The 23,864-nt window shown below is 45.8% G+C and overlaps 1 protein-coding gene across 3 annotated transcripts in view; it reads right to left on the reverse strand.

Moving 5' to 3' along the window:
• Nucleotides 1-11,545: 11,545 nt before the first annotated feature.
• The window catches only part of LOC138795849 (rootletin-like), a 93,278-nt gene continuing 80,959 nt past the window's right edge, over nucleotides 11,546-23,864 (reverse strand). For 2 of the 3 annotated variants that reach the window (XM_069975483.1, XM_069975485.1), the window contains exons 27-36: nucleotides 23,445-23,796; nucleotides 22,665-22,831; nucleotides 20,107-20,227; nucleotides 17,528-17,691; nucleotides 15,302-15,742; nucleotides 14,958-15,107; nucleotides 14,050-14,229; nucleotides 13,741-13,872; nucleotides 12,848-13,027; nucleotides 11,546-11,965 (exon numbers count right to left, since the gene is read on the reverse strand). In XM_069975483.1, coding sequence (XP_069831584.1) covers nucleotides 11,894-11,965; nucleotides 12,848-13,027; nucleotides 13,741-13,872; nucleotides 14,050-14,229; nucleotides 14,958-15,107; nucleotides 15,302-15,742; nucleotides 17,528-17,691; nucleotides 20,107-20,227; nucleotides 22,665-22,831; nucleotides 23,445-23,796 — 1,959 coding nt within the window. In that variant the 3' untranslated portion in view covers nucleotides 11,546-11,893. The remainder of the gene's footprint in view (nucleotides 11,966-12,847; nucleotides 13,028-13,740; nucleotides 13,873-14,049; nucleotides 14,230-14,957; nucleotides 15,108-15,301; nucleotides 15,743-17,527; nucleotides 17,692-20,106; nucleotides 20,228-22,664; nucleotides 22,832-23,444; nucleotides 23,797-23,864) is intronic. The other variant, XM_069975486.1, reaches the window with a different exon arrangement.

Raw genomic sequence — 23,864 nt, forward strand, 5'->3', positions numbered from 1 at the left:
CGTATAAATGTATACAGAGTGAGCTGGCCATAAGAATCTCCCACCCAATCCCTCAAGTGCACTAATATTTTTTCATTATCCTTTCTCCTACAGAATATCATATTTGCAGTTATGGTAACAGTTTTCCATGGGGCAGGGCATTGCTAGGGTTATAAAAGATCCAGGGCAAAGAACAGAGACTGCACTGGGACAAAGGATGTAATTCCTAAGAACACATTGTGTGACGTTCTCTTTTTCCCTGTGTAACGCCTGGAGTAGTGGATCCACTGGACCGTCACCAGCGATGGCACTAACCTCACCAGGGAGCGGAGTCTAAGGGGCCGCTGGTTTTCACCAGAGCCCGCCGCAAGGCGGGATGGACTTGCTGCGGCAGGCGACCCCCAGGTCGCTACCCCTGGCTTGGTTGCTGGTGATGGCAGGCGAGGCGTGGCAGGAGCAGTAGGCAGGAGATGGTGGTGGCAGAGGTCTGTAGTCGTGACCGCAGGAGACAGGCTGAAGACAGGAGCAATAGAGTAACGGGGAAGCAGGAACCAGGAACAAGGACTAGGGACCGGGTAGTGGACAGGAATCAGGAACAACAGGGAGCTGGGCCAAACGCTATGGGAAGCATGTAGAGGCTCCAACACCTGTAGTGGGGCAGGGCTGGAATTTATAGGGAGTGATTGTGCACATGGACCAATTAGGAGAGCACTGCCCCTTTAAATCTGAGACAGCCGGCGCGCGCGCGCCCTAGGAGGCGGGGACGCGCGCGCCGGCCGGCACAGCGACGGACAGGAGCGTGGAGAGGTAAGGCGCCCCCCGGGGCCGAAGTGACAGCAGCGCCGGGTCCCTGCCTACGGACACCGGCTGCTGCATGGGGCAGTGGGGAGTCGCGGCGGCGGCCCGGAGCACGGGACGCCGCCGCGGCCGTGACAGTACCCCCCCCCTTTGGCCTCCCCCTCTTTCTGGCCTGTAGGAACCTCTTGATGAGGTCTTGGTCCAGGATGTTAGCCTCGGGTTCCCAGGACCTCTCCTCAGGACCAAATCCTTTCCAGTCCACTAGGAAGGATCGTCTCCCTCTGACAGTTTTCATAGCCAGAATGTCTTTGACAATGTAAACGTCATCAGAGACGGCTTGTGGAGCAGAGAGCGAAGCCTTATCGGAGAACCGGTTGAGGACCACTGGCTTTAAGAGGGAGACATGGAAGGCGTTTGGAATCCGCATCGTAGGGGGTAGGCGGAGTTTGTAGGTGACAGGGTTGAGGCGTTTTAGCACCGAGAAAGGACCGAGGAATCGAGGACCCAACTTGTAGCTGGGAATCTTGAGTCGGACATATTTGGCCGAGAGCCAGACTTTGTCACCAGGGAGAAAATTCATGGCAGGTCTTCTTCTCTTATCCGCCTGGTCCTTCATGCGGACAGATGCCTTGAGCAGAGATTGTCGAGTCTGTTCCCAGATTGACTGCAGGTCAGATAACAACTCCTCCACGGCTGGGACCTCAGAGGATGGAGAGAGAGGCAGAGGAGGACGAGGGTTACGTCCATAGACCACATAGAAGGGTGACTTGCCTGTGGAGCTCGAGTCCAGATGATTGTAGGAAAACTCTGCCCAAGGAAGCAGACTGGACCAGTTGTCCTGGCGAGCGGAGACGAAATGTCGAAGATAATTGCCAAGGACCTGATTGACCCTCTCCACTTGCCCATTGGTCTGGGGATGATAAGCCGAAGAGAAGTCCAGCTTCACTTGGAGTAGAGAGCAGAGAGCACGCCAGAATCTGGAGACAAATTGTGAGCCTCTGTCAGAGACTATATGAAGAGGAAGACCATGGAGGCGGAAGATATGCTGAAAGAACAGCTGGGCCAGGCGAGGGGATGATGGTAATCCAGGAAGAGCCACGAAGTGGGACATCTTGGAGAAGCGGTCCGTGACAACCCAGATGACTGTGTTACCCGCAGATGGAGGTAAGTCTGTGACAAAGTCCATGCCTATATGACACCAGGGGCGGTCTGGAACTGGCAAGGGCTGAAGTAGGCCGGCAGGTCTTTGATGAGAGGACTTGTTTCTGGCACAGATGGTACAGGACGCCACAAAGTCTTTGACATCCTGGAGTAGGCTAGACCACCAGTAGTGGCGGGAGATCAGTTGCCCGGTCTTTAGAACTCCCGGATGCCCGGCCACCATAGAGGAATGACCCCATTTCAAGATGCGTTTACGGAGTGCGGGGCGCACATAAGTCTTACCGGGAGGCAACTGCTGCAGAGTAGAAGTGGCAACTGGTACTAGGCGATCGGGAGGTATTATGTGTCGAGGGGATTCCTCTTGCCCCATAACATCGGATGCTCGGGATAACGCATCGGCCTTGATATTCTTCTCGGCTGGACGGAAATGAATGGTGAAGTTGAACCGAGAGAAGAAGAGGAACCACCTGGCCTGCCGGGGATTGAGGCGTTGAGCCGATTGGAGGTAGAGGAGGTTCTTGTGGTCCGTGTAGATGTTAACGGGATGTTTAGCCCCCTCTAGGAGATGACGCCACTCCTCCAGTGCCAGCTTAATAGCCAGGAGTTCCCGATCTCCTATAGTATAGTTCCTCTCGGCAGGGGAAAAAGTCTTAGAAAAGAACCCGCAGGTTCTGGTCTTGCCTGATGTGTCCCTTTGCGAGAGGACCGCTCCGGCGCCCACAGAGGAAGCATCAACTTCAAGAGAAAACGGCTTGGAGACATCCGGGCGGACTAGAGCAGGAGCGGAGGCAAAGGCAGACTTTAGGCTATTGAAGGCATGTTCGGCCTCGGGAGGCCAGCGTCTAGGATCCGCCTTCTTCTTAGTGAGAGCCACTATGGGTGCAACCAGGGTAGAGAAGTGAGGGATGAATTGCCGATAGTAGTTGGCAAATCCAAGGAATCGTTGGATAGCTCTAAGTCCCTCAGGACGAGGCCACTGGAGAACAGCTGAGAGCTTGGCAGGATCCATCTGTAGGCCCCGGTCGGAGACAATGTATCCAAGAAACGGCAGGCTGCGCTGATGGAAAACGCACTTCTCCAGCTTGGCATACAAACGGTTGGCCCGTAGTCTCCGTAGAACCTGTCGTACATGGGACACGTGGGTCTGCTGGTCGTGGGAGAAGACCAGGATGTCGTCAAGATAGACAATGACGCAGACGTAGAGGAGATCGCGGAATAAATCATTCACGAATTCCTGGAAGACCGCTGGGGCGTTGCATAGGCCGAATGGCATGACCAGATATTCGTAGTGCCCATCTCTGGTGTTGAAAGCGGTCTTCCATTCGTCTCCTTCACGAATACGGATCAGGTTATACGCTCCCCTGAGATCCAACTTGGAGAAGACCCTAGCTCCACGGAGACGGTCGAATAGTTCTGGGATTAGCGGAAGAGGATAGCGGTTCTTGACAGTCACCTTATTTAAGCCCCGGTAGTCTATGCATGGGCGGAGGGAACCGTCCTTCTTCTGCACAAAGAAAAATCCAGCGCCAGCGGGAGACGTGGATTTACGGATGAAGCCCTTCTGTAAGTTCTCCCGGATGTAGGAGGACATGGCTTCCGTCTCAGGCACAGAGAGAGGGTATACTCGGCCACGTGGGGGAGAAGTTCCAGGAAGAAGGTCTATAGGGCAATCGTAGGACCGATGAGGTGGTAGAGAGTCTGCCTCCTTGGCCGAGAAGACATCAGTAAAGTCTTGGTATTCGTGCGGTAGACCAGACAAAGGCTTGGCATTAGCAGGTGACCTCGTAGAGCACTTGGGTTGAGGAGGTCTCAGACACCTATTAGGACAGTCCTGGCCCCAGCTGAGAACCTCCCCAGTTCTCCAGTCCAGCTTAGGGGTATGTAATTGCAGCCAAGGAAGACCCAGCAAGATGGCGGAGGAGGAATGGCGCAAGACGTAGAAGGAGATCCTCTCCTGATGTAAGGCGCCCACCTGGAGGACTAGGGGTTCAGTCTGGCAGTGCACAGCTTCGGTAAGAATCTCGCCCGTGATCGAAGAGATAGACCGGGGTTGGGCTAGCTGTATCACGGGTAGCCGCCATCTTTGGACCAACGAAGCAGAAATGAAACTGCCAGCAGCGCCAGAGTCGATGAGGGCCGTAGTCTGGAGAACTTGCCCTGAGGGTGTCTGGATGGAGACTGGCATAGTCAATCTTGGAGAGGTGGCATTCACACCTAGGGAGACCTCTCCCACTGGACCTAGGTGCGAGCGTTTCCCGGACGCTGAGGACGTTGGGGACATCTCTGCCGAAAGTGATCAGCGCCACCGCAGTATAGGCAGAGATTCAGCTCTAGTCGACGGGCCCTTTCTTCAGTCGTCAAGCGAGCTCGATCCACCTGCATAGGAACCTCTGGAGACAACTGGGGCATAGGAGCAACGGGATTTTGGAATACTGGTGCCAACCGAGGATGGCGACGGGGCAGACTCAGACGCCGTTCTTGTCGGACCTCCTCCTCTCTCTCGGAAAACCTGGTGTCGACTCTGGTAGCCAGTAGAATGAGTTCGTTCAAGGAGGTAGGAAGGTCTCGGGCAGCGAGCACATCTTTCACTCGAGTGGAAAGGCCCTTCTTGAAGGTGGCTAATAGGGCGGCCTCGTTCCAGTCCAATTCAGCTGCCAGGGTGCGGAACTGGATGGCATAGTCACCAACAGAGGAGCTCCCTTGAGAGAGGTTGAGGAGAGCTGTCTCAGCTGAAGTAGCACGGGCAGGTTCCTCAAAGACGGAGCGAAACTCGGCCAGGAAGGTTCGGAGATTGGCAGTAACAGGGTCATCTCGGTCCCACAGCGGCGTAGCCCAGGCCAGAGCTCTACCCTCCAATAGGCTGATGATGAAAGCCACTTTAGAGCGCTCGGTGGGAAACTGACTACTTAAAAGTTCAATATGCATGGTGCACTGAGCCAGGAATCCCCTGCACAACTTGGGATCGCCTCCATATTTAGTCGGGAGGGCCAGTCGAAGTCTCGAGGTGGCTGCTGGTGGTGGTGAGCGCTGGGCTGTAGCATGCTGCTGTAGGGCGGCAGTCAATTGCTGGATTTGCTGCGACTGTTGCTGGATTTGTTGAGCCTGTTGCGCGACCACTCTGGCGACGTCACGGAGATCAGGCACCTCGCCGGGATCCATGGTTGGAGCCTACTGTAACGCCTGGAGTAGTGGATCCACTGGACCGTCACCAGCGATGGCACTAACCTCACCAGGGAGCGGAGTCTAAGGGGCCGCTGGTTTTCACCAGAGCCCGCCGCAAGGCGGGATGGACTTGCTGCGGCAGGCGACCCCCAGGTCGCTACCCCTGGCTTGGTTGCTGGTGATGGCAGGCGAGGCGTGGCAGGAGCAGTAGGCAGGAGATGGTGGTGGCAGAGGTCTGTAGTCGTGACCGCAGGAGACAGGCTGAAGACAGGAGCAATAGAGTAACGGGGAAGCAGGAACCAGGAACAAGGACTAGGGACCGGGTAGTGGACAGGAATCAGGAACAACAGGGAGCTGGGCCAAACGCTATGGGAAGCATGTAGAGGCTCCAACACCTGTAGTGGGGCAGGGCTGGAATTTATAGGGAGTGATTGTGCACATGGACCAATTAGGAGAGCACTGCCCCTTTAAATCTGAGACAGCCGGCGCGCGCGCGCCCTAGGAGGCGGGGACGCGCGCGCCGGCCGGCACAGCGACGGACAGGAGCGTGGAGAGGTAAGGCGCCCCCCGGGGCCGAAGTGACAGCAGCGCCGGGTCCCTGCCTACGGACACCGGCTGCTGCATGGGGCAGTGGGGAGTCGCGGCGGCGGCCCGGAGCACGGGACGCCGCCGCGGCCGTGACACCCTGTTTTGGGATGCTATTGGTTTAGTGACCATTGATGGAAGAAACAACAGGTGGACTGAGGATCACATGCAATATAAAAATGAACAGCACTCCATAGTGTAGAAATCAGGCAAAAAGGCATCAGGAAAAAGAGAAAATGGAGATTCTCACCAGATTGTGTTCTGCAAATACAAGGCACAACACTCGCCCACAGCAGGTATATGAACCGCAGCCACTCCCAGGCAACCACAACGGGATAGTAACAGCAACAGAATCCTCTTGAGAAAGGGATTGGTGCGATCTCGAAATGCATTGTGTTGTTTTTTAATAAATTTTTAGTACTTTATTTGGCCTTGCTTTTTTACCCGGACCTGTGCCCATTGGACCCAGTTGTGGAGTGGAGGATTTTGTTGCTGAGGATCACATGGACACCCAGATAAATGGGCATTTGCCCATTGCCAGCTATTTGATAGATTGGGCTTGTTAGAGGCAGGGACCTGCAAAGATGTACTGAGACCTGCAAGTGCACTGTGACCTGCAACCATGGCTGATGCATTGGATAGGGACAGAGGATGGAAAATCAGAGCAGGGAGGCATTGCAGCCCGAGGGCATTTTGGATTTTTTATTGTTGAAACAAAGCCCTAGTCAGCCAGAAAGAGAGTATGACTAGTGTCTTTGGTCTAAATCTTTGGTGTTGGTGGTTTGGTACTGTTGTTCCAAGTGACAGATACACTTTAAAGAGGTTTATTAAGACTTTTTTTCATAGGACTCCAAACAAAAAAATAACAACTCTGTCTGATCACATGCTGCAGATCCCTTCAGCTGTCACTTCATGGATCTCATCACTGGGCGGTGATATCAGGAGTACGGCACATGACTGCTGAGGCTGTGGTGGTCATGTGGTCAAAATGGTCCCTAATAAGCAGGGAACAATGTGTGTGATGACAAGCTATGTAATGCGCTGGGGAATAACTTGGCGCCATATAAAGTAATCATTATAAAGCAATATGTCCTCTTCTCCAAAAGAAATAGCTGGGTGCTCACCAGAGTGTAAAGGTAGGTAGGATCAGCCCTAGATCGGAGAATGCCTTATTAAACACACAGATTTAGCTGATGGATTTTTGAAGCCAGGGGCTGCAGACCGCCGAATTCTCCTATGGGCCATCCACACGCTCTTCCTTCAGGCAGCCCCCCGTAGCTTTCTGCGTGTCCCCTCCTCTCAATGTCTGTGTGTGTAATAGCACCGACAGCAAGCGGGGAACGAGGATGAGTGAGCACTGATCTGACAGGTCGCGCTCGCTTCCTCCTCAGCATAGACCCGTGTAGTATGGCCTATAGTTTGCTGTTTTATCTGGTGCTGGGACATTCTGGATTTTCTTTACAACCTGGACATACCCTTTGAAATCCCTTTGAATCCACTGGATCACATACTTCCGCACATTTTTGTTGCTGCAAAAACATATACCACCAACAGATACCTCAAATGTGCTGTGAATCCAGCCTTCATAGTTGGATGGATGATCCCGCATAGCAGTACAATGTCCCCAGCTGTGTGTATACATTACATAAATGAGCAGAGAAGCTTCCAGATAAAAATAACTACGGCACTGAAAGGGCCCTTTATGTAGAACTTGTTCCCTGAACTCTAAATTACCAAGGCTATTATATAAATAAGGGTAATAATTCAATGGTATCTAGCCGAGGCATTGTATAACACATAGGCCCAATAGGGCAAAAATATTATTTCAAGATTCAATATAAAACCCATTGAGAGTAGAAGATGGAATGTGAAATGTACTTTGCTGTGAACTTTGGATGAATAGAATAGAGTAGTGTGTTATTTTGGAAGGTGAGTAGAGTGACTTATTCAACGTGTCTCTGACAGCTCTCATCAAGTTTGTAGTGTTGTGTGTGTGTGTGAACTGTGTAAAGTACTGGCCTTCATGTTTACACAGTAGCGCTATTCCTTAAATCATCTTCACATGCCACAGCCAGTCACTGCAACAAGAGCGACCTCTGACTATTTAAGCTCGGATTTTGGTATTTGCTGCATGTAGATTGGTGTTAGTAACTATGTCAAACATCCTTAGGCTCCCAGGATTCCTACACTCCCCTATAGCCTGGAAGAGAAGGACCAATGACACAGAGGCCATATTTCCCATCAGTGTTTATTGCTACTGTCAGCAGAAACATTTATCCTTCTTCCACACACTTTATATTTATACAGTTAATGTTCCTATGTAATGCTGCGTTTACACGGAACAATAACTTGCCCGATCGTCCGATTAACGATTTCGAAGTAGCGATTTTTTTTTATAACGATCAGCGTTTAGACGGAACGATATATCGTACGGAAAATTTGTTTTGCGATCGCTTAAAGGAGACCTGTCACCCCCCGTGTCGGGGTGACAGGCTCCCGACCCCCAGTTAGATCCCCTTATATGTACCTCATCCCGCCGAGTCCCTCTGCAGAGATTAGTCCGGCTCCATTCATTCTCTATGGACGCCGGACCTATCTCCACAGCGCGCGCGCCGGCTTCTGACCGGGATATCTCCGTCCCGGGACCGGCAGCGGGACTCGGCAGGATGAGGTACGTATAAGGGGATCTAACTGGAGGTCGGGAGCCTGTTGTAAGATCAAAATGAACAATTTCTCGCTCGTCGTTTGATCGTTCGCTGCGTTTACGCGTACGATTATCGTTCGAATTAGATCGTTATCGTGCAAATTTGCACGACAATCGTTCCGTGTAAACGCAGCATAACCCATATAAATTAGCAGTCTGCTGAGATCTATGGTAGTGGGAGTTTTCTAAGGTGAAGAATCCACCTTAAAAAAAAAAAAAAACAACAACAAAGTTCGTATCTGCCGATAATGATGACCTATTGAATAGAATGGAGAGAAGAAATAGCTGATGAACATTATCACTCAACATGTTGGCTCCCCTCTTAAAGGGGTTGTTCAACGGTGAACCCTAAATTCAGCCATCTAATAAATGAACATATATTGCTAAATTAAGTTCTTGTACTACCTTTTTGTGGTCTTTCATTCTTTCTTCTGCTTTTGAAGCAAACAACTGCTCCATTTTCTTCAGTAGAGCAACTTTATGTCTGATATAAATTCTGTATCATACCCCCTGGCCCTGCTGTACGCTCTAGCCAGGAATTCAGCCAACTATGTGGAAGGGGATATAATGAAAAGTATAGAAAGAGGGAGATAGAGTGGGCTTAACTGCTAGCTAGAGTGTACAAAGGACTGGGATGTACACCAGACAGGCTAATAAAAACAACAGAGCAGACAGTTTGCATCAAAAGCAGAAGGAAAGTATGAAATATTACATGTAGGGACATTTAACTACACATTCACACCACAACCAAACATATAGAGGCAAATACGCACAGACAGAGTTGTGGAAGAGTGAAATCATCCTATATTTGTTGCTTCAGGCCATGAGGAGATGAATGCAGTGGAGAGTTAATGGGACACAATTCCGGTGGGTAAGGGTTAATTGGTAGGGCTTTAGTGGTATAGAGCAGAAAATTTGTTAACTTTATAGTTTATACCCTAATGTAGGAAAGGGGGTAAAAAGGCAAATCCTGGATGGTCCAGTGGAGGTGTAGTGAGCGCACAGGTCTAGTCTAGCGGGCACAGGTATCAAAATATTGTGACTTCCAGACATCAGCTGTCATCTGTGAGTGAGTTCAGTTGCCCTTTAGCTCCATCACATGGAAAATAAAATATAGCACTGTTCACACTGAAATCAATGGACTGTCTAGACAATGTTATAAAATGAAAAACAGGAAGCCTTATCGTGGACGCAGGTAAAAAATAGCACAAGATTGTTCAGTAAGAAAAACATAAATTTATTCTTATAAAATGCTTGTAAAAAGTCATATGAGAATGTATATAATTTATTGTTTCTACTAAAATATTCATATAAATATATTTCAGATTTAGTCACATTATCATAACCTTTAATCCCTGAACACCAGTAGTAACAGTAACTTACATGCAGCTGATAACACAATGAAGACATGGCTGGGGCTACGTGGCCATTCCTGGACATTTGACCTGATATCACTATGTCACCCAGCTTGTCGTGCTGCCCTATTCACTTGTATGATTGAAGGGGTCGCACAACCAGGCAGTGCAACGTGGTGATTCCTGGTGGTGTGACCGAGAATCGCTCTGTAGCCCAGTCTTGAACTGGTACAAAGGATAAATGACAGTATTAACCATAGCAATCAAACAGGAATGAGAGCCTCCTGACTCTCCCCCAACATCTGCCAGTCGGGCATGTTGGAGTCAGGCAATGTCAGAGATGACTTGCAGCGGCTTTCTACCCTTTTCCCATTCAGAATACATGCACACTTGGCAGAGCTGAGCATGTGTGACAGGATTGGAAGAGACAGCTGTCCGTTCATCCGAAAGCAGTCTAAAATCTATGGCAAGCTATAGTAAGGGTAGAAGTTTGGGCCACTTTAACACGGCAGTATTTAGATCAGTATTTTCCATCCTTATGCCAGAACCAGGAGTGGGTTTAAAACAGGGATGAAGAACCTTCGGCCCTTCAGCTGTTGCAAATCTACAATTCCTATCATGCTAAAGCTTTGGCTGTCCAGGCATGATGGAAATGGTAGTTTTGCAACAGCTGGAGGGCCGAAGATTCCCCATCCCCAAGCCCCACTGCTGCTTTTGGCCTACAAATTCTAGCATAAAATACAGACTAATATACTGCTGCAATAAAGTGGACTTCAAGTGATTGCTATTGGGAATACCACAGTTTTTTGTTATAAAATGAAGATATAGAGAATGAGATGACTGATATGTCCTATAAGGGAAGTCATGCTGATTGTCTGAGCCGATAGAAATCATGTGGCCTTAGCTTAATAAGAATAACTTCAATGCTATGAGTAACATAGCAAAATAAAAAAAAAACTGTATACATTGTTATAATTATCATTTCGGTAAATATAAATACTGTATAGTATAGTCATTGCAATGAGGTAAAAATCTTTGTAGTGTAGGCCTAAAGCTGGCCATACACGTAAGATGGATGAATGCTTCTCTGACCTGCAGGTATCTCTCCAGATTCTCCCATACACATATGTGTTTGGTGTTCCCAGTGGGGAGTGGGGGAGGCTGCTGCCAGACTGCTCTGGCAGCAGCTTATATCCACAAGACCAAAAGTTTTGGGCAGCTGAAACCCAATATGCTTGATCCTTCTTTCCCCAGACACGAGACAGTATGTAATGCACCAATGCTACATTGCAAAATTCTGTAAAGCTCTTGTCCTCAATTTGGGCTTGGTTTTTGCAGCTCTGTTCTACTGAACTGAATGGAGCTGAATTGTAATACTGCACACAACCGGAGGGCTAGTGTGGTGCTATTTATGGTGCCCTTTAATCCTAATGGTCCTTATGTAAATTGGAATTGCTGAAGCATAAGCACGTGTTCTCCTGTTCAGTGTTTTCCATGCAGTTTTTGCAGTCATAGCCAGGAACGGATCATAAATAGACACATGTATAAATGTACGGTTGAGACGTCTCTTTTTTTTTCTTTTTTTAATTTATTCCTGGCTTTGACTTCAAAAACGTCATCAACAAACCTGAACATGGGAACACACCCCAAATGTTCTGCTTCCCCTATAGAAACATCCAATTAGCTGTTGGCTATGTGTAGGTGGCATCTGCCTATCTTCAAAGTGTAGTTTGTATTAAAATGTTATCTACAGTCATATTTTATGTGCCACTACTGAAAGAAAAACTCATCCGAATCAAAGGAGCATATAAATCTACCGAGATAGCGTTTTATTCCAGGTTATAAATCTCTTTCATGTGATGAGTAATGTGCCCCAGAAGAGAAGATCCCCTATGATACGTTTATGGCTGTAGTGCACATAAATATGTTTTATGACAACAGATCAAAACCTGATTGAGTATTTATCTCTGACAATGCTTTGTAGTGGCCTTAGCTGGTGTATACCAATAACTTCATTCTGTGCATGGTACAGATGAGAACCTATGGCTTTCCATATTGCTCTCCAAAGAGATGACAATTCTAGCTACTAGTGGTTTCAGGAGGTATGTTCAAAAGACATTTCTTTCTTTGTATCCATTTCAGGAAGGAGTTAATGAGCAGAACGCATGGCCTGTTGTCTACGTTTCACCTCCTGGTCGAGCTGCTCTTGTAATGTTGTCACCTGCCACACAAAAAAAAAGCATATACTGTACAGTTTTTCTACTGTTACTGTCTGAGTAGTCTCAGGGGGCATCATGCAGTACATTATGGTCAAGTAACCAGTGGCTAGATTTTGCCTTGGTCAATACAAAGTGAGGCTAAGTTCACACTACGTATATTTTCGTAAAACTATTGCCATTGTTGCTGATTGCAGAGGCCGTGATTAATACAAAAATATACGTTACATTGCCGTCTATGGAATTCCTTCTGGAGTGTATACACATAGTATACACTCCGGCCGGGATCCCTAGCGGCGGCGCGAGAAACTGACATGTCAGTTTTCTGTGGCCGCTGTTCATTGAATAGCGGCTGCAGAAAACCCTGTCAGTGCACATTATGGGGCAAGGGGCTCCGGACGCACGCTCCATAGAGTGCAGTAGGGAGTTCTGATACAGGGCGCACGGATGCGCCCGCATCAGAACTCTGTGGCGCTAAAGATCATCCATCCAGTACTGCACTACCTGCTGGGATGATCTTTTCTGACACTGGCCCGGTCGGGTCACGGAACAGCCGGTCTCATACTAAGTGTGCACATAGCCTGAAGATGCATTTACCAATGTTCCCCAACAGAAATGCACTCTATACTAGTAAAAAAAACTGCAAAACTGCAGCGTAAAGGTGAATTGGTGTCTTATTCTAAGAAGCTGGGGCTGACCCAAAGTCAGGTGACATTGCTCTCCAAAAGGGGAAGGGATGAAGAATGGCTCTATACTGTTGGTGAATCTCCATAAGTCCCTCAGCAATGGTGTAACCTGCCAGTAGATATGTCAGGCTGCCTTTTAAAGTGTCTTTTACACATTGTTTAATATTGCAACAATGATATGTACTGCCCATAAGCCCTTACCTGCTCCTCCAGGCCCCTGACCCTCTGTCTATGAGCTCTTTCTCTAGACTCCAGTGTGGTTTCTGCCTGCTGCTGAGTAATGCGCAGTCTTTCACCCTCTGTATCCAGCTCCTGACGATGTCTCATACTGAGTTCCATAAGCCGCTGAGAATGGGCACGCTCCAGCTCCGTCATCTGTGTCTATTTTCATAAAATAAAGAACAATATATTTGACGTTCGTACAAATTATGAATAGTGGCTGAACCCTTTGATTTCAGTGGCCAGCTAATGTGTATGGAGGCCTCAGAACTACCTGACAACAGATGTTTGGGGATGGAAGCTTCGGGAAGTTGAGTTTCAACGTGTCTGATTCCTTTTGTTCTCAAGAAAGATAATATCAGATATATCTGGAAGCAGCATACTACCATCTCTCTTTAGTTAACATATGCATGTTCACCCGAGTGTGTATGTGTATGGAAGGGGTTGGATGAAATAGCTGTGTTCAACCATGAATTGTGTATAACTATGGTCGAAGGGTAAAAAGTAATTTACACATCACAGATTCATACAGCATAGTGATAATCAAGTGTTACAAAATACTATACAGTTTAGTATGCCTGGATTCATGAAAGCTACAAGCCAAACAGCCCCTGTGGGCGATGGCACAAATAACAGGAAGCTTTGTTGTTTGTGGTTCTAGGATGGAAGATGATCTTCTAACATTTTCACAATGATCCTCTGAAATGATATTATTGGATATGGCGATATGGGCGGGATACAAGTAAGAAGGCAATGTGGGTTTGAGCACCAGGTATGTGGGATGAGTGTATGGTTTGCCTACACACTTTGCCTATGCACGTACAGCCAGTGCACATCAGTACACCCCTTAATAGTGGCAGACAGTATTAATATACCTCCAGGTATTGATTCTGTCTCTGTGCCTCTGTCAGCTCTTTCTTTAGGGATATCACCATTTGGTTTAGTTGCTCTTTCTCTATGCTGAGCCGCTGTGTTTCTCCTTCCAAGCGCAGCTGCTCACGCTTCACCTGTAAGTGACAGAATAATGTGATTAACATCATAAGTCTCCAAAGTGTAAGCGATGTAGATCCTCCACACAATTATTACATATTTTGACCTGTTGCCCATAGTCCGAAGTCCAAAGGATAATGTACAAGAACTGATCTCTTATTTCTACAAGGTACATAACTCCTGTAGACTGTTACCTTTTCCAGAGCAGCCCTTAGTGTGTTGTTCCCTTTCTCTAGAAGAGTTGCAGAATGCTGAATGTCCTGTTTATCGATCTCGACCTGTGTCTTGTCTCCATACAGCACCTTCACTTTTTCCTGCAGGTCAACAAGTACAATACCCTGCTCCTTCTCTCTCTGCTGGTGTTTTAGAAGAGCCTGAAAAGACAACAACCAGGTTCAACTACATTAAAGTCTCAAGAAGCTTTTTATATTATGCATCTTTTATGACTTGCCGATAGCAATGGCATTGTACAAGTCCATTAGACCAGTGGCCTGACAAACCTGAATCATATCTAGTCGCTATAATATAGCATGCTAAGGGCAATAACATGGACCTGAAGAGCTATAATAGCTATAACAATTTAATATCTAGATGGTGATGTTCTTTAAAAGGAACTCTGTCACCTCCAACCCACCCTCCTCAAAACCTTAAACTAAAGTCATCTGTAAGTAGGATAAAGGATGCTGATTCCAAATCTGTCATTTGTAGCCTTCTGCTCTTTTGTATTTCTCCGCTGTAAGCCTACACATTGGGCATGTTACTGCATAGAGAGGACTAAAGAGCTCAAAAATATAATGGAGAGGACTACTTAGACTGCTTCATTTGTGGCTTATAGCAAAGGAATGCAAGTATATAGAAAGATAAAAACTGCAGATATAGAATCAGCATTGTATACTCTATGATTGTATAATCTACTGATAACGTAAGTTTAGCGGGTGTTTTGGAGGTGACAGAGCCCCTTTAAGGTGTGGATTTTAAACAGCAACTTTCTATTATAGTTTTGCTTTATTAACTGAAGACTCCTAAAGGGAATAGTACCATTTTTGACAAATGTATGCGTTGACACCATCAGTGTTTTTTTTTGTTACGTATGACATCTTACCTGCTGCAGCTCCTCTGACCTCGCCTGATATTCCCTGCAGGTTAGCTGCAGTTCTCCTAGCTGCTGTTGATGCTCCTGAACTGTCTGGGAGAGACGCAAGTTCTGTCTCTTGCTGTCACTCAATGCCTGCCGTACTGAATCCAGCCGCTCCTGTAGAAGCCATAAATAACACATTGTGAACAAACGAAAAGAAAACCATTAGGATATCAGCCAACATTCCAGATGAAACAAATTACTGCACACCCAAACCTGTCCCATAATAGCTGGGACCTCGGCCAGGTATGCATTATCTATTCAAATGATTAATTTTACTGAACTGAGAATTCTTAGTGTGTGTCTGTTACCTGTAGCACTCGTCTGTCTTGCTCAGCAGCTGTCAATGCTCCCTGTAGTCTGGTCACATCATCCTGTAAGTTCCCTCTACCAGCTGCTGCTTCTCCAAGTGCCTGGGACAGTCCCTGGGACTTCTCTTGTAGCTGACGCTCACCATCCTGAGCCTTGGTCAACGCAAAGCTTAAGCGCTGCACCTCCCTCTGCAGAGATGCCTCCCTATCCTCGCTTTCTTTTAGGTGGTCCTGTAAAGAATGGGCTCTGTCCTGCAGTGACTGCACTTCTGCTTCCCTCTCTGCCAGGCAAAGGCGTGTTCTCTCTAGTTCACCCTCCAGAGAGCGGCGTCTTAGCTCTAGGTCTGTGCTGCGGTTCTCTGAGGCTTCAAGCACTTCTCTTAGGCTCTTGCACTCAAGCTCATGTCTGCCTTCATCACTACGAGAACGACACAGTCGCTCCTGAAAGGATCAATGAAGTGTCACCAATAGGAACAAAAGCTACATTACTGAATGTACATAATGAAAGTATTAGCATATATTTTTGGTGCAGGAACAGTTGGCATAAAAAATAAAAGAATAGGATCCCACAAGGCAACATTGTACCATAGATGAATTGGGTAATATGCATTATAGACAATCTGTTGCGGTTGTGCAGTTATGGTCACAACACTGTGGCAGCTTGTTGGCATAAAGGTACATAGGATGCGGCTAAAGTTTAAAGCACAGGTGATTATAAAAAACTTTGTAATTGGGTTTATTAGGCAAATATGCCATTATCTGCATTCAAAAACTTTCCCCAGGTCACCCCCCCCCCCCCTCCCTCCTCTCTCTCATTCACTGCTCATTATCAGGAAAACTCAACTCTTTTACATCAGTTGAGCCCTGTCGCCAGCAGAGAGCAGAGAACTAGGATTACACCGCGGGATCTGTGTGAAAGCCGGTATTAAGAGGTCAGAGAGGTCAGTGCTGACTTCAGAGGAGATAGCCCAGAGATGTAGCTGTAAATTAACTCTTTGTTGTCCTGTTTTGGTGCCTCATCTCCCTCCAACCCGGCCCTTCTCCATAGATAACCATGCAGACGGGGGGACAGCTTCAAACTGCTTTTTCATGATAAAAATGCATTTTTCGGCTAATAAACCCCAATTACAAAATTTCTTAAAATCGCCTGTGCTATTGATTTCTGCAAAAAAATGTAAACGAAAGTGACACTTTAAAGGGCTAGGTGTGGTTGCCAACCAGGGTCAAAGAAAGTTTACGACAAAGAAGGTCACCACAGCTCCTCTTATTAGGTGCAGGAGATGTTCAGACGTTTAAACAGCAAAATCTGAATTGGAGTACCAATAGTAAGAGGATGCAACTTCCATATACTTTGTTCTATTTCATTTAATAAACGAGACATTTCAGGATGTATAAACCCTTTTTTCAAATTGTACATGAACAACGTCTTGCTCAGTCCGTCTATGTACAACTTGACAAAGGGGTTACATACCTTGAACATGTAATTTATTAGGCTGCTTTAAATAGAGAATATTGAAGCTACATCCGCAGGTGGTGGTCGGTGATCAGTGGTCGGTGTAAAGTCCTGATGTCTGTTGCATCTTCTAAAAAGGGATGTGATGAACTTCTCTGCAGCACAAATTTCTGATTTACATAAAAAGTTGTTTGACTTACTTTATAGGTTTTTTTTTTTTTTTTTTAAATGTTGGTTTTGTGACATATCTATTGTAAAAGCTTAAAAAGTCATGTCTGCCTTTCTCCTGGAACAACATTCTTTTGCTTTTGTTTGAATAAGACCGACCTGCAACACCACACAAAATCCACATCAAAGATTGACTCTATTTCTGGAAGAAAGCAGCCATGTATAATATTTGTAACCTCCTTTAACCCCTTCATCGAGAGATTTGTAGCATTCCCCATATTTTACGATTAACAACTGCAGTTGCTGTAAGCAGCAATAGAAGATAAGGTCATGCGGGGTCCCTGGGAGGGAAATCCCAGCAAAGTGAACACATCCAAACAAATGGGTGGAGAGGATTTGATCCAAAATAGACATTCCTGTTTACAGCCAAGCCCAGAACAGGTAACATAAATTGTAGGTGTAGGCGTGTAACAAGCTTGAAGTTACAGTAGTCATAAGTGGAATGAGGGTAAGAATGCAATAGGTACAACATGCAGCATAGTAGTCCGCACAATCTTATATTTGTTATAATCATATTAGCATGCGCAGCATTAACCCCTCCATACCTGCAGGTCTCTTTTCTCATCTTCGCTGACACGTAAGCTGTGCTCCAGTTTCAGGGCGCGCTCCCCGGCTGCTTGCCGTTCTATCTCCACTTGATGCAAGTTGTCCTGCAGCAGACGCATTTCTGTATGAGCGGTGCCAAGGCGCTCCTCCATTTTCTGTTGCCCTTTTATAAAACAAAATTACTGTGAGCATTCACAAGGTACCAGGCCCGGAGCCAAATAAATAGCTGGAACTGTGGCTACAAAACGTAGGCTGAAAAAAACCACAATAAGCAAATGTATGCACTTTTATGTTTCCATATATTGCTCATTGAAAGGTAAAGAAATGGATTGCTTTTAAGAAGATAAAAAGTGTGGTAGCCAATGCTTTTCAAGAGTACCCCCAAAATGTACAGAATCGTACAGAGACAGAAATAATGCAAGCAAATGTATACAAATCTACCATATCTAGTGGGTTATACACTTTTTTTGTGCGTATTTTTATTTCAAAAACATGCATTACCAGCATGTAAATCCAGCCTTAAATGAATTTTCCTGTGCCAGAAGAAACTGAGCGGTGGTGACATAAAAACAAAAAAGAAGGCATACTCATTTGCCCTTATTCCCCACTGATGCTGTTCTGACGCCTCCTGGTCCCCTCTGCTTACCGATGCTTCCTGGTTCCTGTATAACATAACTCTCACTCAGCCAGTCACTAGTGGAGGTGGGTCACCGCTGCGGTTAGTAATTGGCTTAGCAGACAGTTCCTGTGCGAGGGTCACAGTAACCAGGAAGCAGCAGTAAGCTGTGGGGACCAGGAAGTACCAGAACAGCAGCAGGGAATAAAGGCAGGTGAGTATGCTTTTCTTTTTATTTTCAAGGCACCCTCACATAGTTAAAAATTCTAGGACTGGAATACCATTTAATGTCCTGATGATTTCAAGGCATCTATCCTATACACTGTGCACTGACACATTGCATTGGTTGCGAAATTGTAGACTTGTTTTAGATACAGTACATTACTTACAGATAGAGGTTTCCAACAGCTTAACCAACAACGTTGAGGATTGTTCCTAAAGAAATAACCTGGTGTGACATGACATTTTTACAGTTTTAGAGGTGGGGTGTTGCATGCAGGCCTCAAGTAGTTGTCATCCTTGTGTGAGCATGAAATGTGTCTGTTATTTCACACAGTTCATTACTGAGGATGGATTTTAAAGAACAAAAAGTGATGTTCCCCGTTTATGTGATAATCCGGGCCATTATGTTACAGCTTGTGAAGCTTCTCGTACAGAAAATAGGATAAAGTTCCCTCCCTTCCCAGCTCCTTGTTATGGCTTTAGGATCACACCCTCTTAAAACGTAGCCCCAGGCTGTGAAGTTCTAGTGCTGAGAATTGGTAACAAACATAACTGAGAGCACAGAATGACATGACATGAGCTAGCAGACATAGAACACATATTCTCTCCACATTGTGTCCTTTATATCTGCTGTCTACATGGTAGTGTAGGAGGAAATTCTCTCATTGGCATTAAAAGGAATCTGTACCTACCAGGACTGGAGTAGTGACAGAGATGCCAATTCCAGCTCTGACATTGTTGCAGTATTTTTCATCAAATCACTGTTTAGTTGCAGCAGCATGAAACAACTAACCCACTAACCCTGTCCACTAACCCCCTCCATATTTATGAGGTGCCCCTGATTGACAGCTATGTGCCTACCGACAGTATAGGGAGAAAACTGTCAATCTGTGTGTATGTGGGGGGAGGGGGGGGGCTGAGGCTCATGAATACTAGTCCCAAAATGCTTGGATTGTGAGAAAAGGACAACAAAAATTCTAGAATAAAGATCTCTGCTATAAATTTTAGACCTGCATAAACTTGTTGACAGATTCCCTTTAAGGTGTTACTGTTACTTAAAAAAAGCTTTTGACATGTCTGGACAATGTTTGGATCGGTTGGGGTCTGGTTGATGACACCACCCAACGATCGCTAGAATGAGCATGGAGCAACATTCAGTTCAGTGACTGTCTCCCTGTCTCTCTTGCGGCTGCTCCATAAACTTTCTACAGAATCTACTTCCTGCAATGATGAAATAGATGGGGAGAGAAGTCCTTAGCTGAGGGCTTCTCCCAGCTCTTTCTAGTGCATAGACTCTATGCTGTGCCAAAATGCTGAAAGAAGCACAGAGAGGAACCGGCAGCTGCAGCAGGGTAGAACAGATAAGTACTGTATATATGGCTAATTAAGCATTTTCCCCAGACAACCCCTTTAAGCACGAGATTCAGCGTAAGGAAAGTTGCCATTTCACTGATCCTTCTGGTTTTCGGAGTCTTTACACATACAATACTGCATAAAATAACTACAGTACGTACACACAGTAAGCAGTTTATCCATTGTAGTTTATAGGAGCTGTGAACTTCTTTAATGTTTAGTTGTTGTTGTTTTTTTGTTTTTTTTATTGTTGATATTCCATAAATGTCTCAGGTCGGAATGCCCACTTTACTGTAGTAATATCTGACAATGGGACACTCAGACCTGAAAAGATTGCACATCCATGTTGTACACCAACTATATTTAAGGCTTGAAGAAAAGAGATACCTTCCTGAAGCTCAGTCAGCTGTCTCTGCAGTTTCTGCAGCTGGTTCTGCACTCTTTCACAATGGTTCGCGCTGTCATCTAGTTGCCTGCGCAGAGACAATATCTGTATGCCAGCTTCATCCTGTGAATGGCAAAAGATGGTTGCTTATGATTGTTTTAAAAAAAATGCGAAGGTGAAAAGCAGCAAAGGTTGTACTTAGATGACATAGAGCGTTTACAGAACAAGGGATGTCTGTGTCTTCAAAGGGCACCAAACCTTTGGTATTATTTAGCCATTATATGATATTATCTATATTAAACCTGTTTTCATTCCTGCAACCTGGAAAATGTTGATTATAGTGACAAGGTGACTTTTATACTAGTGAGTTACCTTTAAGTTGTGTGCTGGAGACTGTATGGCAGCACACAGGGACGCCTATCACCATAACAAGGTATTTAGGGGGACATAACATAATTTTTCTGTCAGATCGATATGCTTTATAATCAGCACTTCTCACTCCAATCTTCAGGACTGTACCTGAGCTGCAACATTACCTCAGAAAGTCAGACTCATCTCTAAAACCCTAAGCTGTAAAGGGTCTTTCATGTCATTACCATGGTGGAGTTAATTCTTATTCTCTCCATTACAGAGGGATGGGGCTACAGTGGGGCTGTTTTCCAGCAGTACACATAAAGTCTTCCTTTCCCTTACTTGTCTGGCCAATCACAGCACAACGCCTATTCGCCTTTGTTGTGCCGTGGCATAGTGCTAGAAAAAATGCGCTGGACTGAACATGGGTTAATGTGGAGAAGGGATTACTGACGCACTGGCTTTCCATTATGCTATGTGAGAAACAATGAAATAAATAGTGGCAGCACAGCAAGGACGGGATTACAGTGAGCACTGAACAGCTATGAAAGAAGCCTTGATTTACCTTTTAAAGACATTATTAATCTTCTGGAGGCTAAAAGATTGCAGCCTTGCATTTCACCCCTATTTCCTGTTTTTCTATTGTGATCTGTCTGTTACTAGAGACAGAATTTCCTAGCAACAGGCAGTAAATGGCAGAGTGCAGAAGAGTGAGACACCTGTTGGCTGTTTTTCTAGGGTAAGGACTAAGGAGCTACTTTTGGTAAATAAAGTGATATGCAAATATGTTAATAATCACCTAGGCTATCACATCGAAGGACGTAGTTTATAATGACAGTGACCATTTCAAAATAGAAGCTGTCAAAGGTTATTTTCTTTCCATGATTATGGATACATTCTAATGTCCTCCTTTCCCAGGACAGTAACAACAATGTAATTCAAGGTAATGTGCTTGAACAGCCAAGAACAGCCACTTTTAGGTAATGTTCACAAATGGAATTGTTTTTTCCAGCTTCTCTGGGCAAAAAAAATATCTTACTGCCAAAATGCAAAAATAATATCTACATCTATTGCACAAGTCTTGTATGTAAAACATACAGGGCAGCTATAACAGCTCTCTGATGTAATAACCTAATTGAGCAATACTCTGTACCTCAGCTTTGTAGCCATATAGAGTGACTTAAGGGGGACACTGAAGTTTACTGCAGTCTTATCTGATTTTTAAGGTTTACACCCTAAATAAAAATAAATATATTCATTCTGATTAATAAATTGTGTTGTGTAATATAATATAATATCTACACTATGCATTTATATCCTGGATAAAATGGTGATGTCACGACCCGCTCAAACTCCCAGAGCTGTGCGGGCTGTGGCTGTGACACAGGGCACTGGAGGGACACATCATCCTCTCCAGCAGCCACAGCCCGCACAGCTCTGGGAGTTGGGTTGTTACACCACCATTTTATCCAGGAAGTGAAGCCTTGATGCAGTAGTAAATGCAGGGAAAAAAGCACTTTATAAGCATTTCCCTTAATTAGTGAATATTGGTAAATTGTATAACTTTTGGGTGACAATAAATACTTAAACATTTTTGCTGGACTTCTCCTTTAAGAGCTTGGCTACATTTGCTTGAAGGGCAATGTAGTAGTGTCCTACTGATCCCCCTATCCTTGCAAAAAATACCCAATCAGTTAAAGGAATTGGCCACTTTATAGTAAAACAGTTCAGTATACAATGTTAGTAACTGTTCTCACAGCCTTTAATGACAGCAGCTCCCTGTATGCCTCGTAGAGCTAAAATCAGACACCCCTTCTCCTGCTTTGTGGTGAGTCTGTGCATAAGATGGCTGACATGGAGTAGCATGTGACCATGCCCTGCCCCCCAGTGTCCACCGCTGAGCCTGTACATGCGTGGACACTGGGGGAGCAGGGCATGGTCACATGCTCTTCCATGTCAGCTATCTTATGGACAGACACACCACGGAGCAGGACAGCACAGTCTGGAGGAGGGGAGTCTGATTTTAGCTCTATTAGGTACACAGGGAGCTGCTGTCAGTAAGTGCAGTGAGTACACTTACTAATACTGTACACCAAACTATTTTACTACTAAGTGGCCAACCCCTTTAATGTCCCCATGGTGCTCCCTTACTGACAAACATGGGTAATCTAATACAGTTGTAGCAATGACAATGCCTTTAGCTCCTCACCCTCTCCCTCTGGGTCTCCCTTAATTCCTGCAGAAGATCTTTAAGAGCTATAATCACTCCTTCAGGTTCAATTTCTGGGTAAGGGGAGCGACCACGATCAGGAGACCCTCCTCGAGAACATGGCGTCCTTCGTCCATCCAAGAGAGCGCTTACAGAGCCATCAAGACCTAAATGACAATATGCGCTGTGTTAAAATTATTTACAAAGTAAAACAAGAAATGTAATACTATTTTTTTGTACTATCCGTTCACAAAACACTGTAAAAAAAATTCTGTCCTTATTTAACATTCTGATTGTCTAAACATTTAGAAGCTTGACATTTACAATGCAACCCAAAAGTAATAGCTGCAGAAGCCCAATCCCAAGCATCATTGGCAAGTGCTACTGGTTACAGCTGCTTAGGGTACTATTACACCAAGCAATTTTTTGACGACTAACGATTAACGATAAACGATCTTAAACGACCGCTAAGGCAAACGACCCAAAATCGTTTGCCCAATTACATGGAATGATGATCGTTATTTATGATCGTTCTTGCGGTCGTTTAGTCGTCGGCATTGCGCACATTTCAGCTGCGAATTCTTATTCCACCGAACAATGTGCGAACGATGTGCGAACGATCAAACGATAAAAATAGGTCCGGATCCTATTAAACGATCAACGATTTCTCGTTGGTCGTTTAATCGTTACCTGCTATTACATGAAACGATTATCGTTTAAATCCGAACGATTTTTCGAACGATAATCGCTCCGTGTAATACCAGCCTTACAACTACTCACCTTTACTGGGAGACATGCCTCTGTGGGGTGAGGGGCTGCGGCCTCTGATACCTAATGTACGTCTCAGAGCTGAGTGCAGGCTATTTAGCTGGGTTTCCGCCTCCCTGCGAGCTGCCTGGATCCGACTCAGTTCCGTTTCTAAAGCTCGCACCCGAGTCTCACAGGCTCCAAGCTGAAGTTTAAGGTCAGTGGCCTCTGTTGCTCCCCGCTGCAGTTGCTCTTGAAGTGTCTTGCATCCTTCCTGCAGCCGCTGCTCTCCTGCACGACTCTCACTTAGTCTCTGCTCTAATTCTCTCTCACGTTGGCGAGATGAGGACTCTAAAGCTGAAAGACGTTGCTGCAGAGACAAAATCTGAGAAAAGGTGTGGGTGCATTAGCTGTATTCCTTCTAGTTGTGGAAATCTGGATTCACAGACTGGT

Source organism: Dendropsophus ebraccatus, chromosome 6, assembly GCF_027789765.1.
Source record: "Dendropsophus ebraccatus isolate aDenEbr1 chromosome 6, aDenEbr1.pat, whole genome shotgun sequence".
Taxonomy (NCBI): Eukaryota; Metazoa; Chordata; class Amphibia; order Anura; family Hylidae; genus Dendropsophus; species Dendropsophus ebraccatus.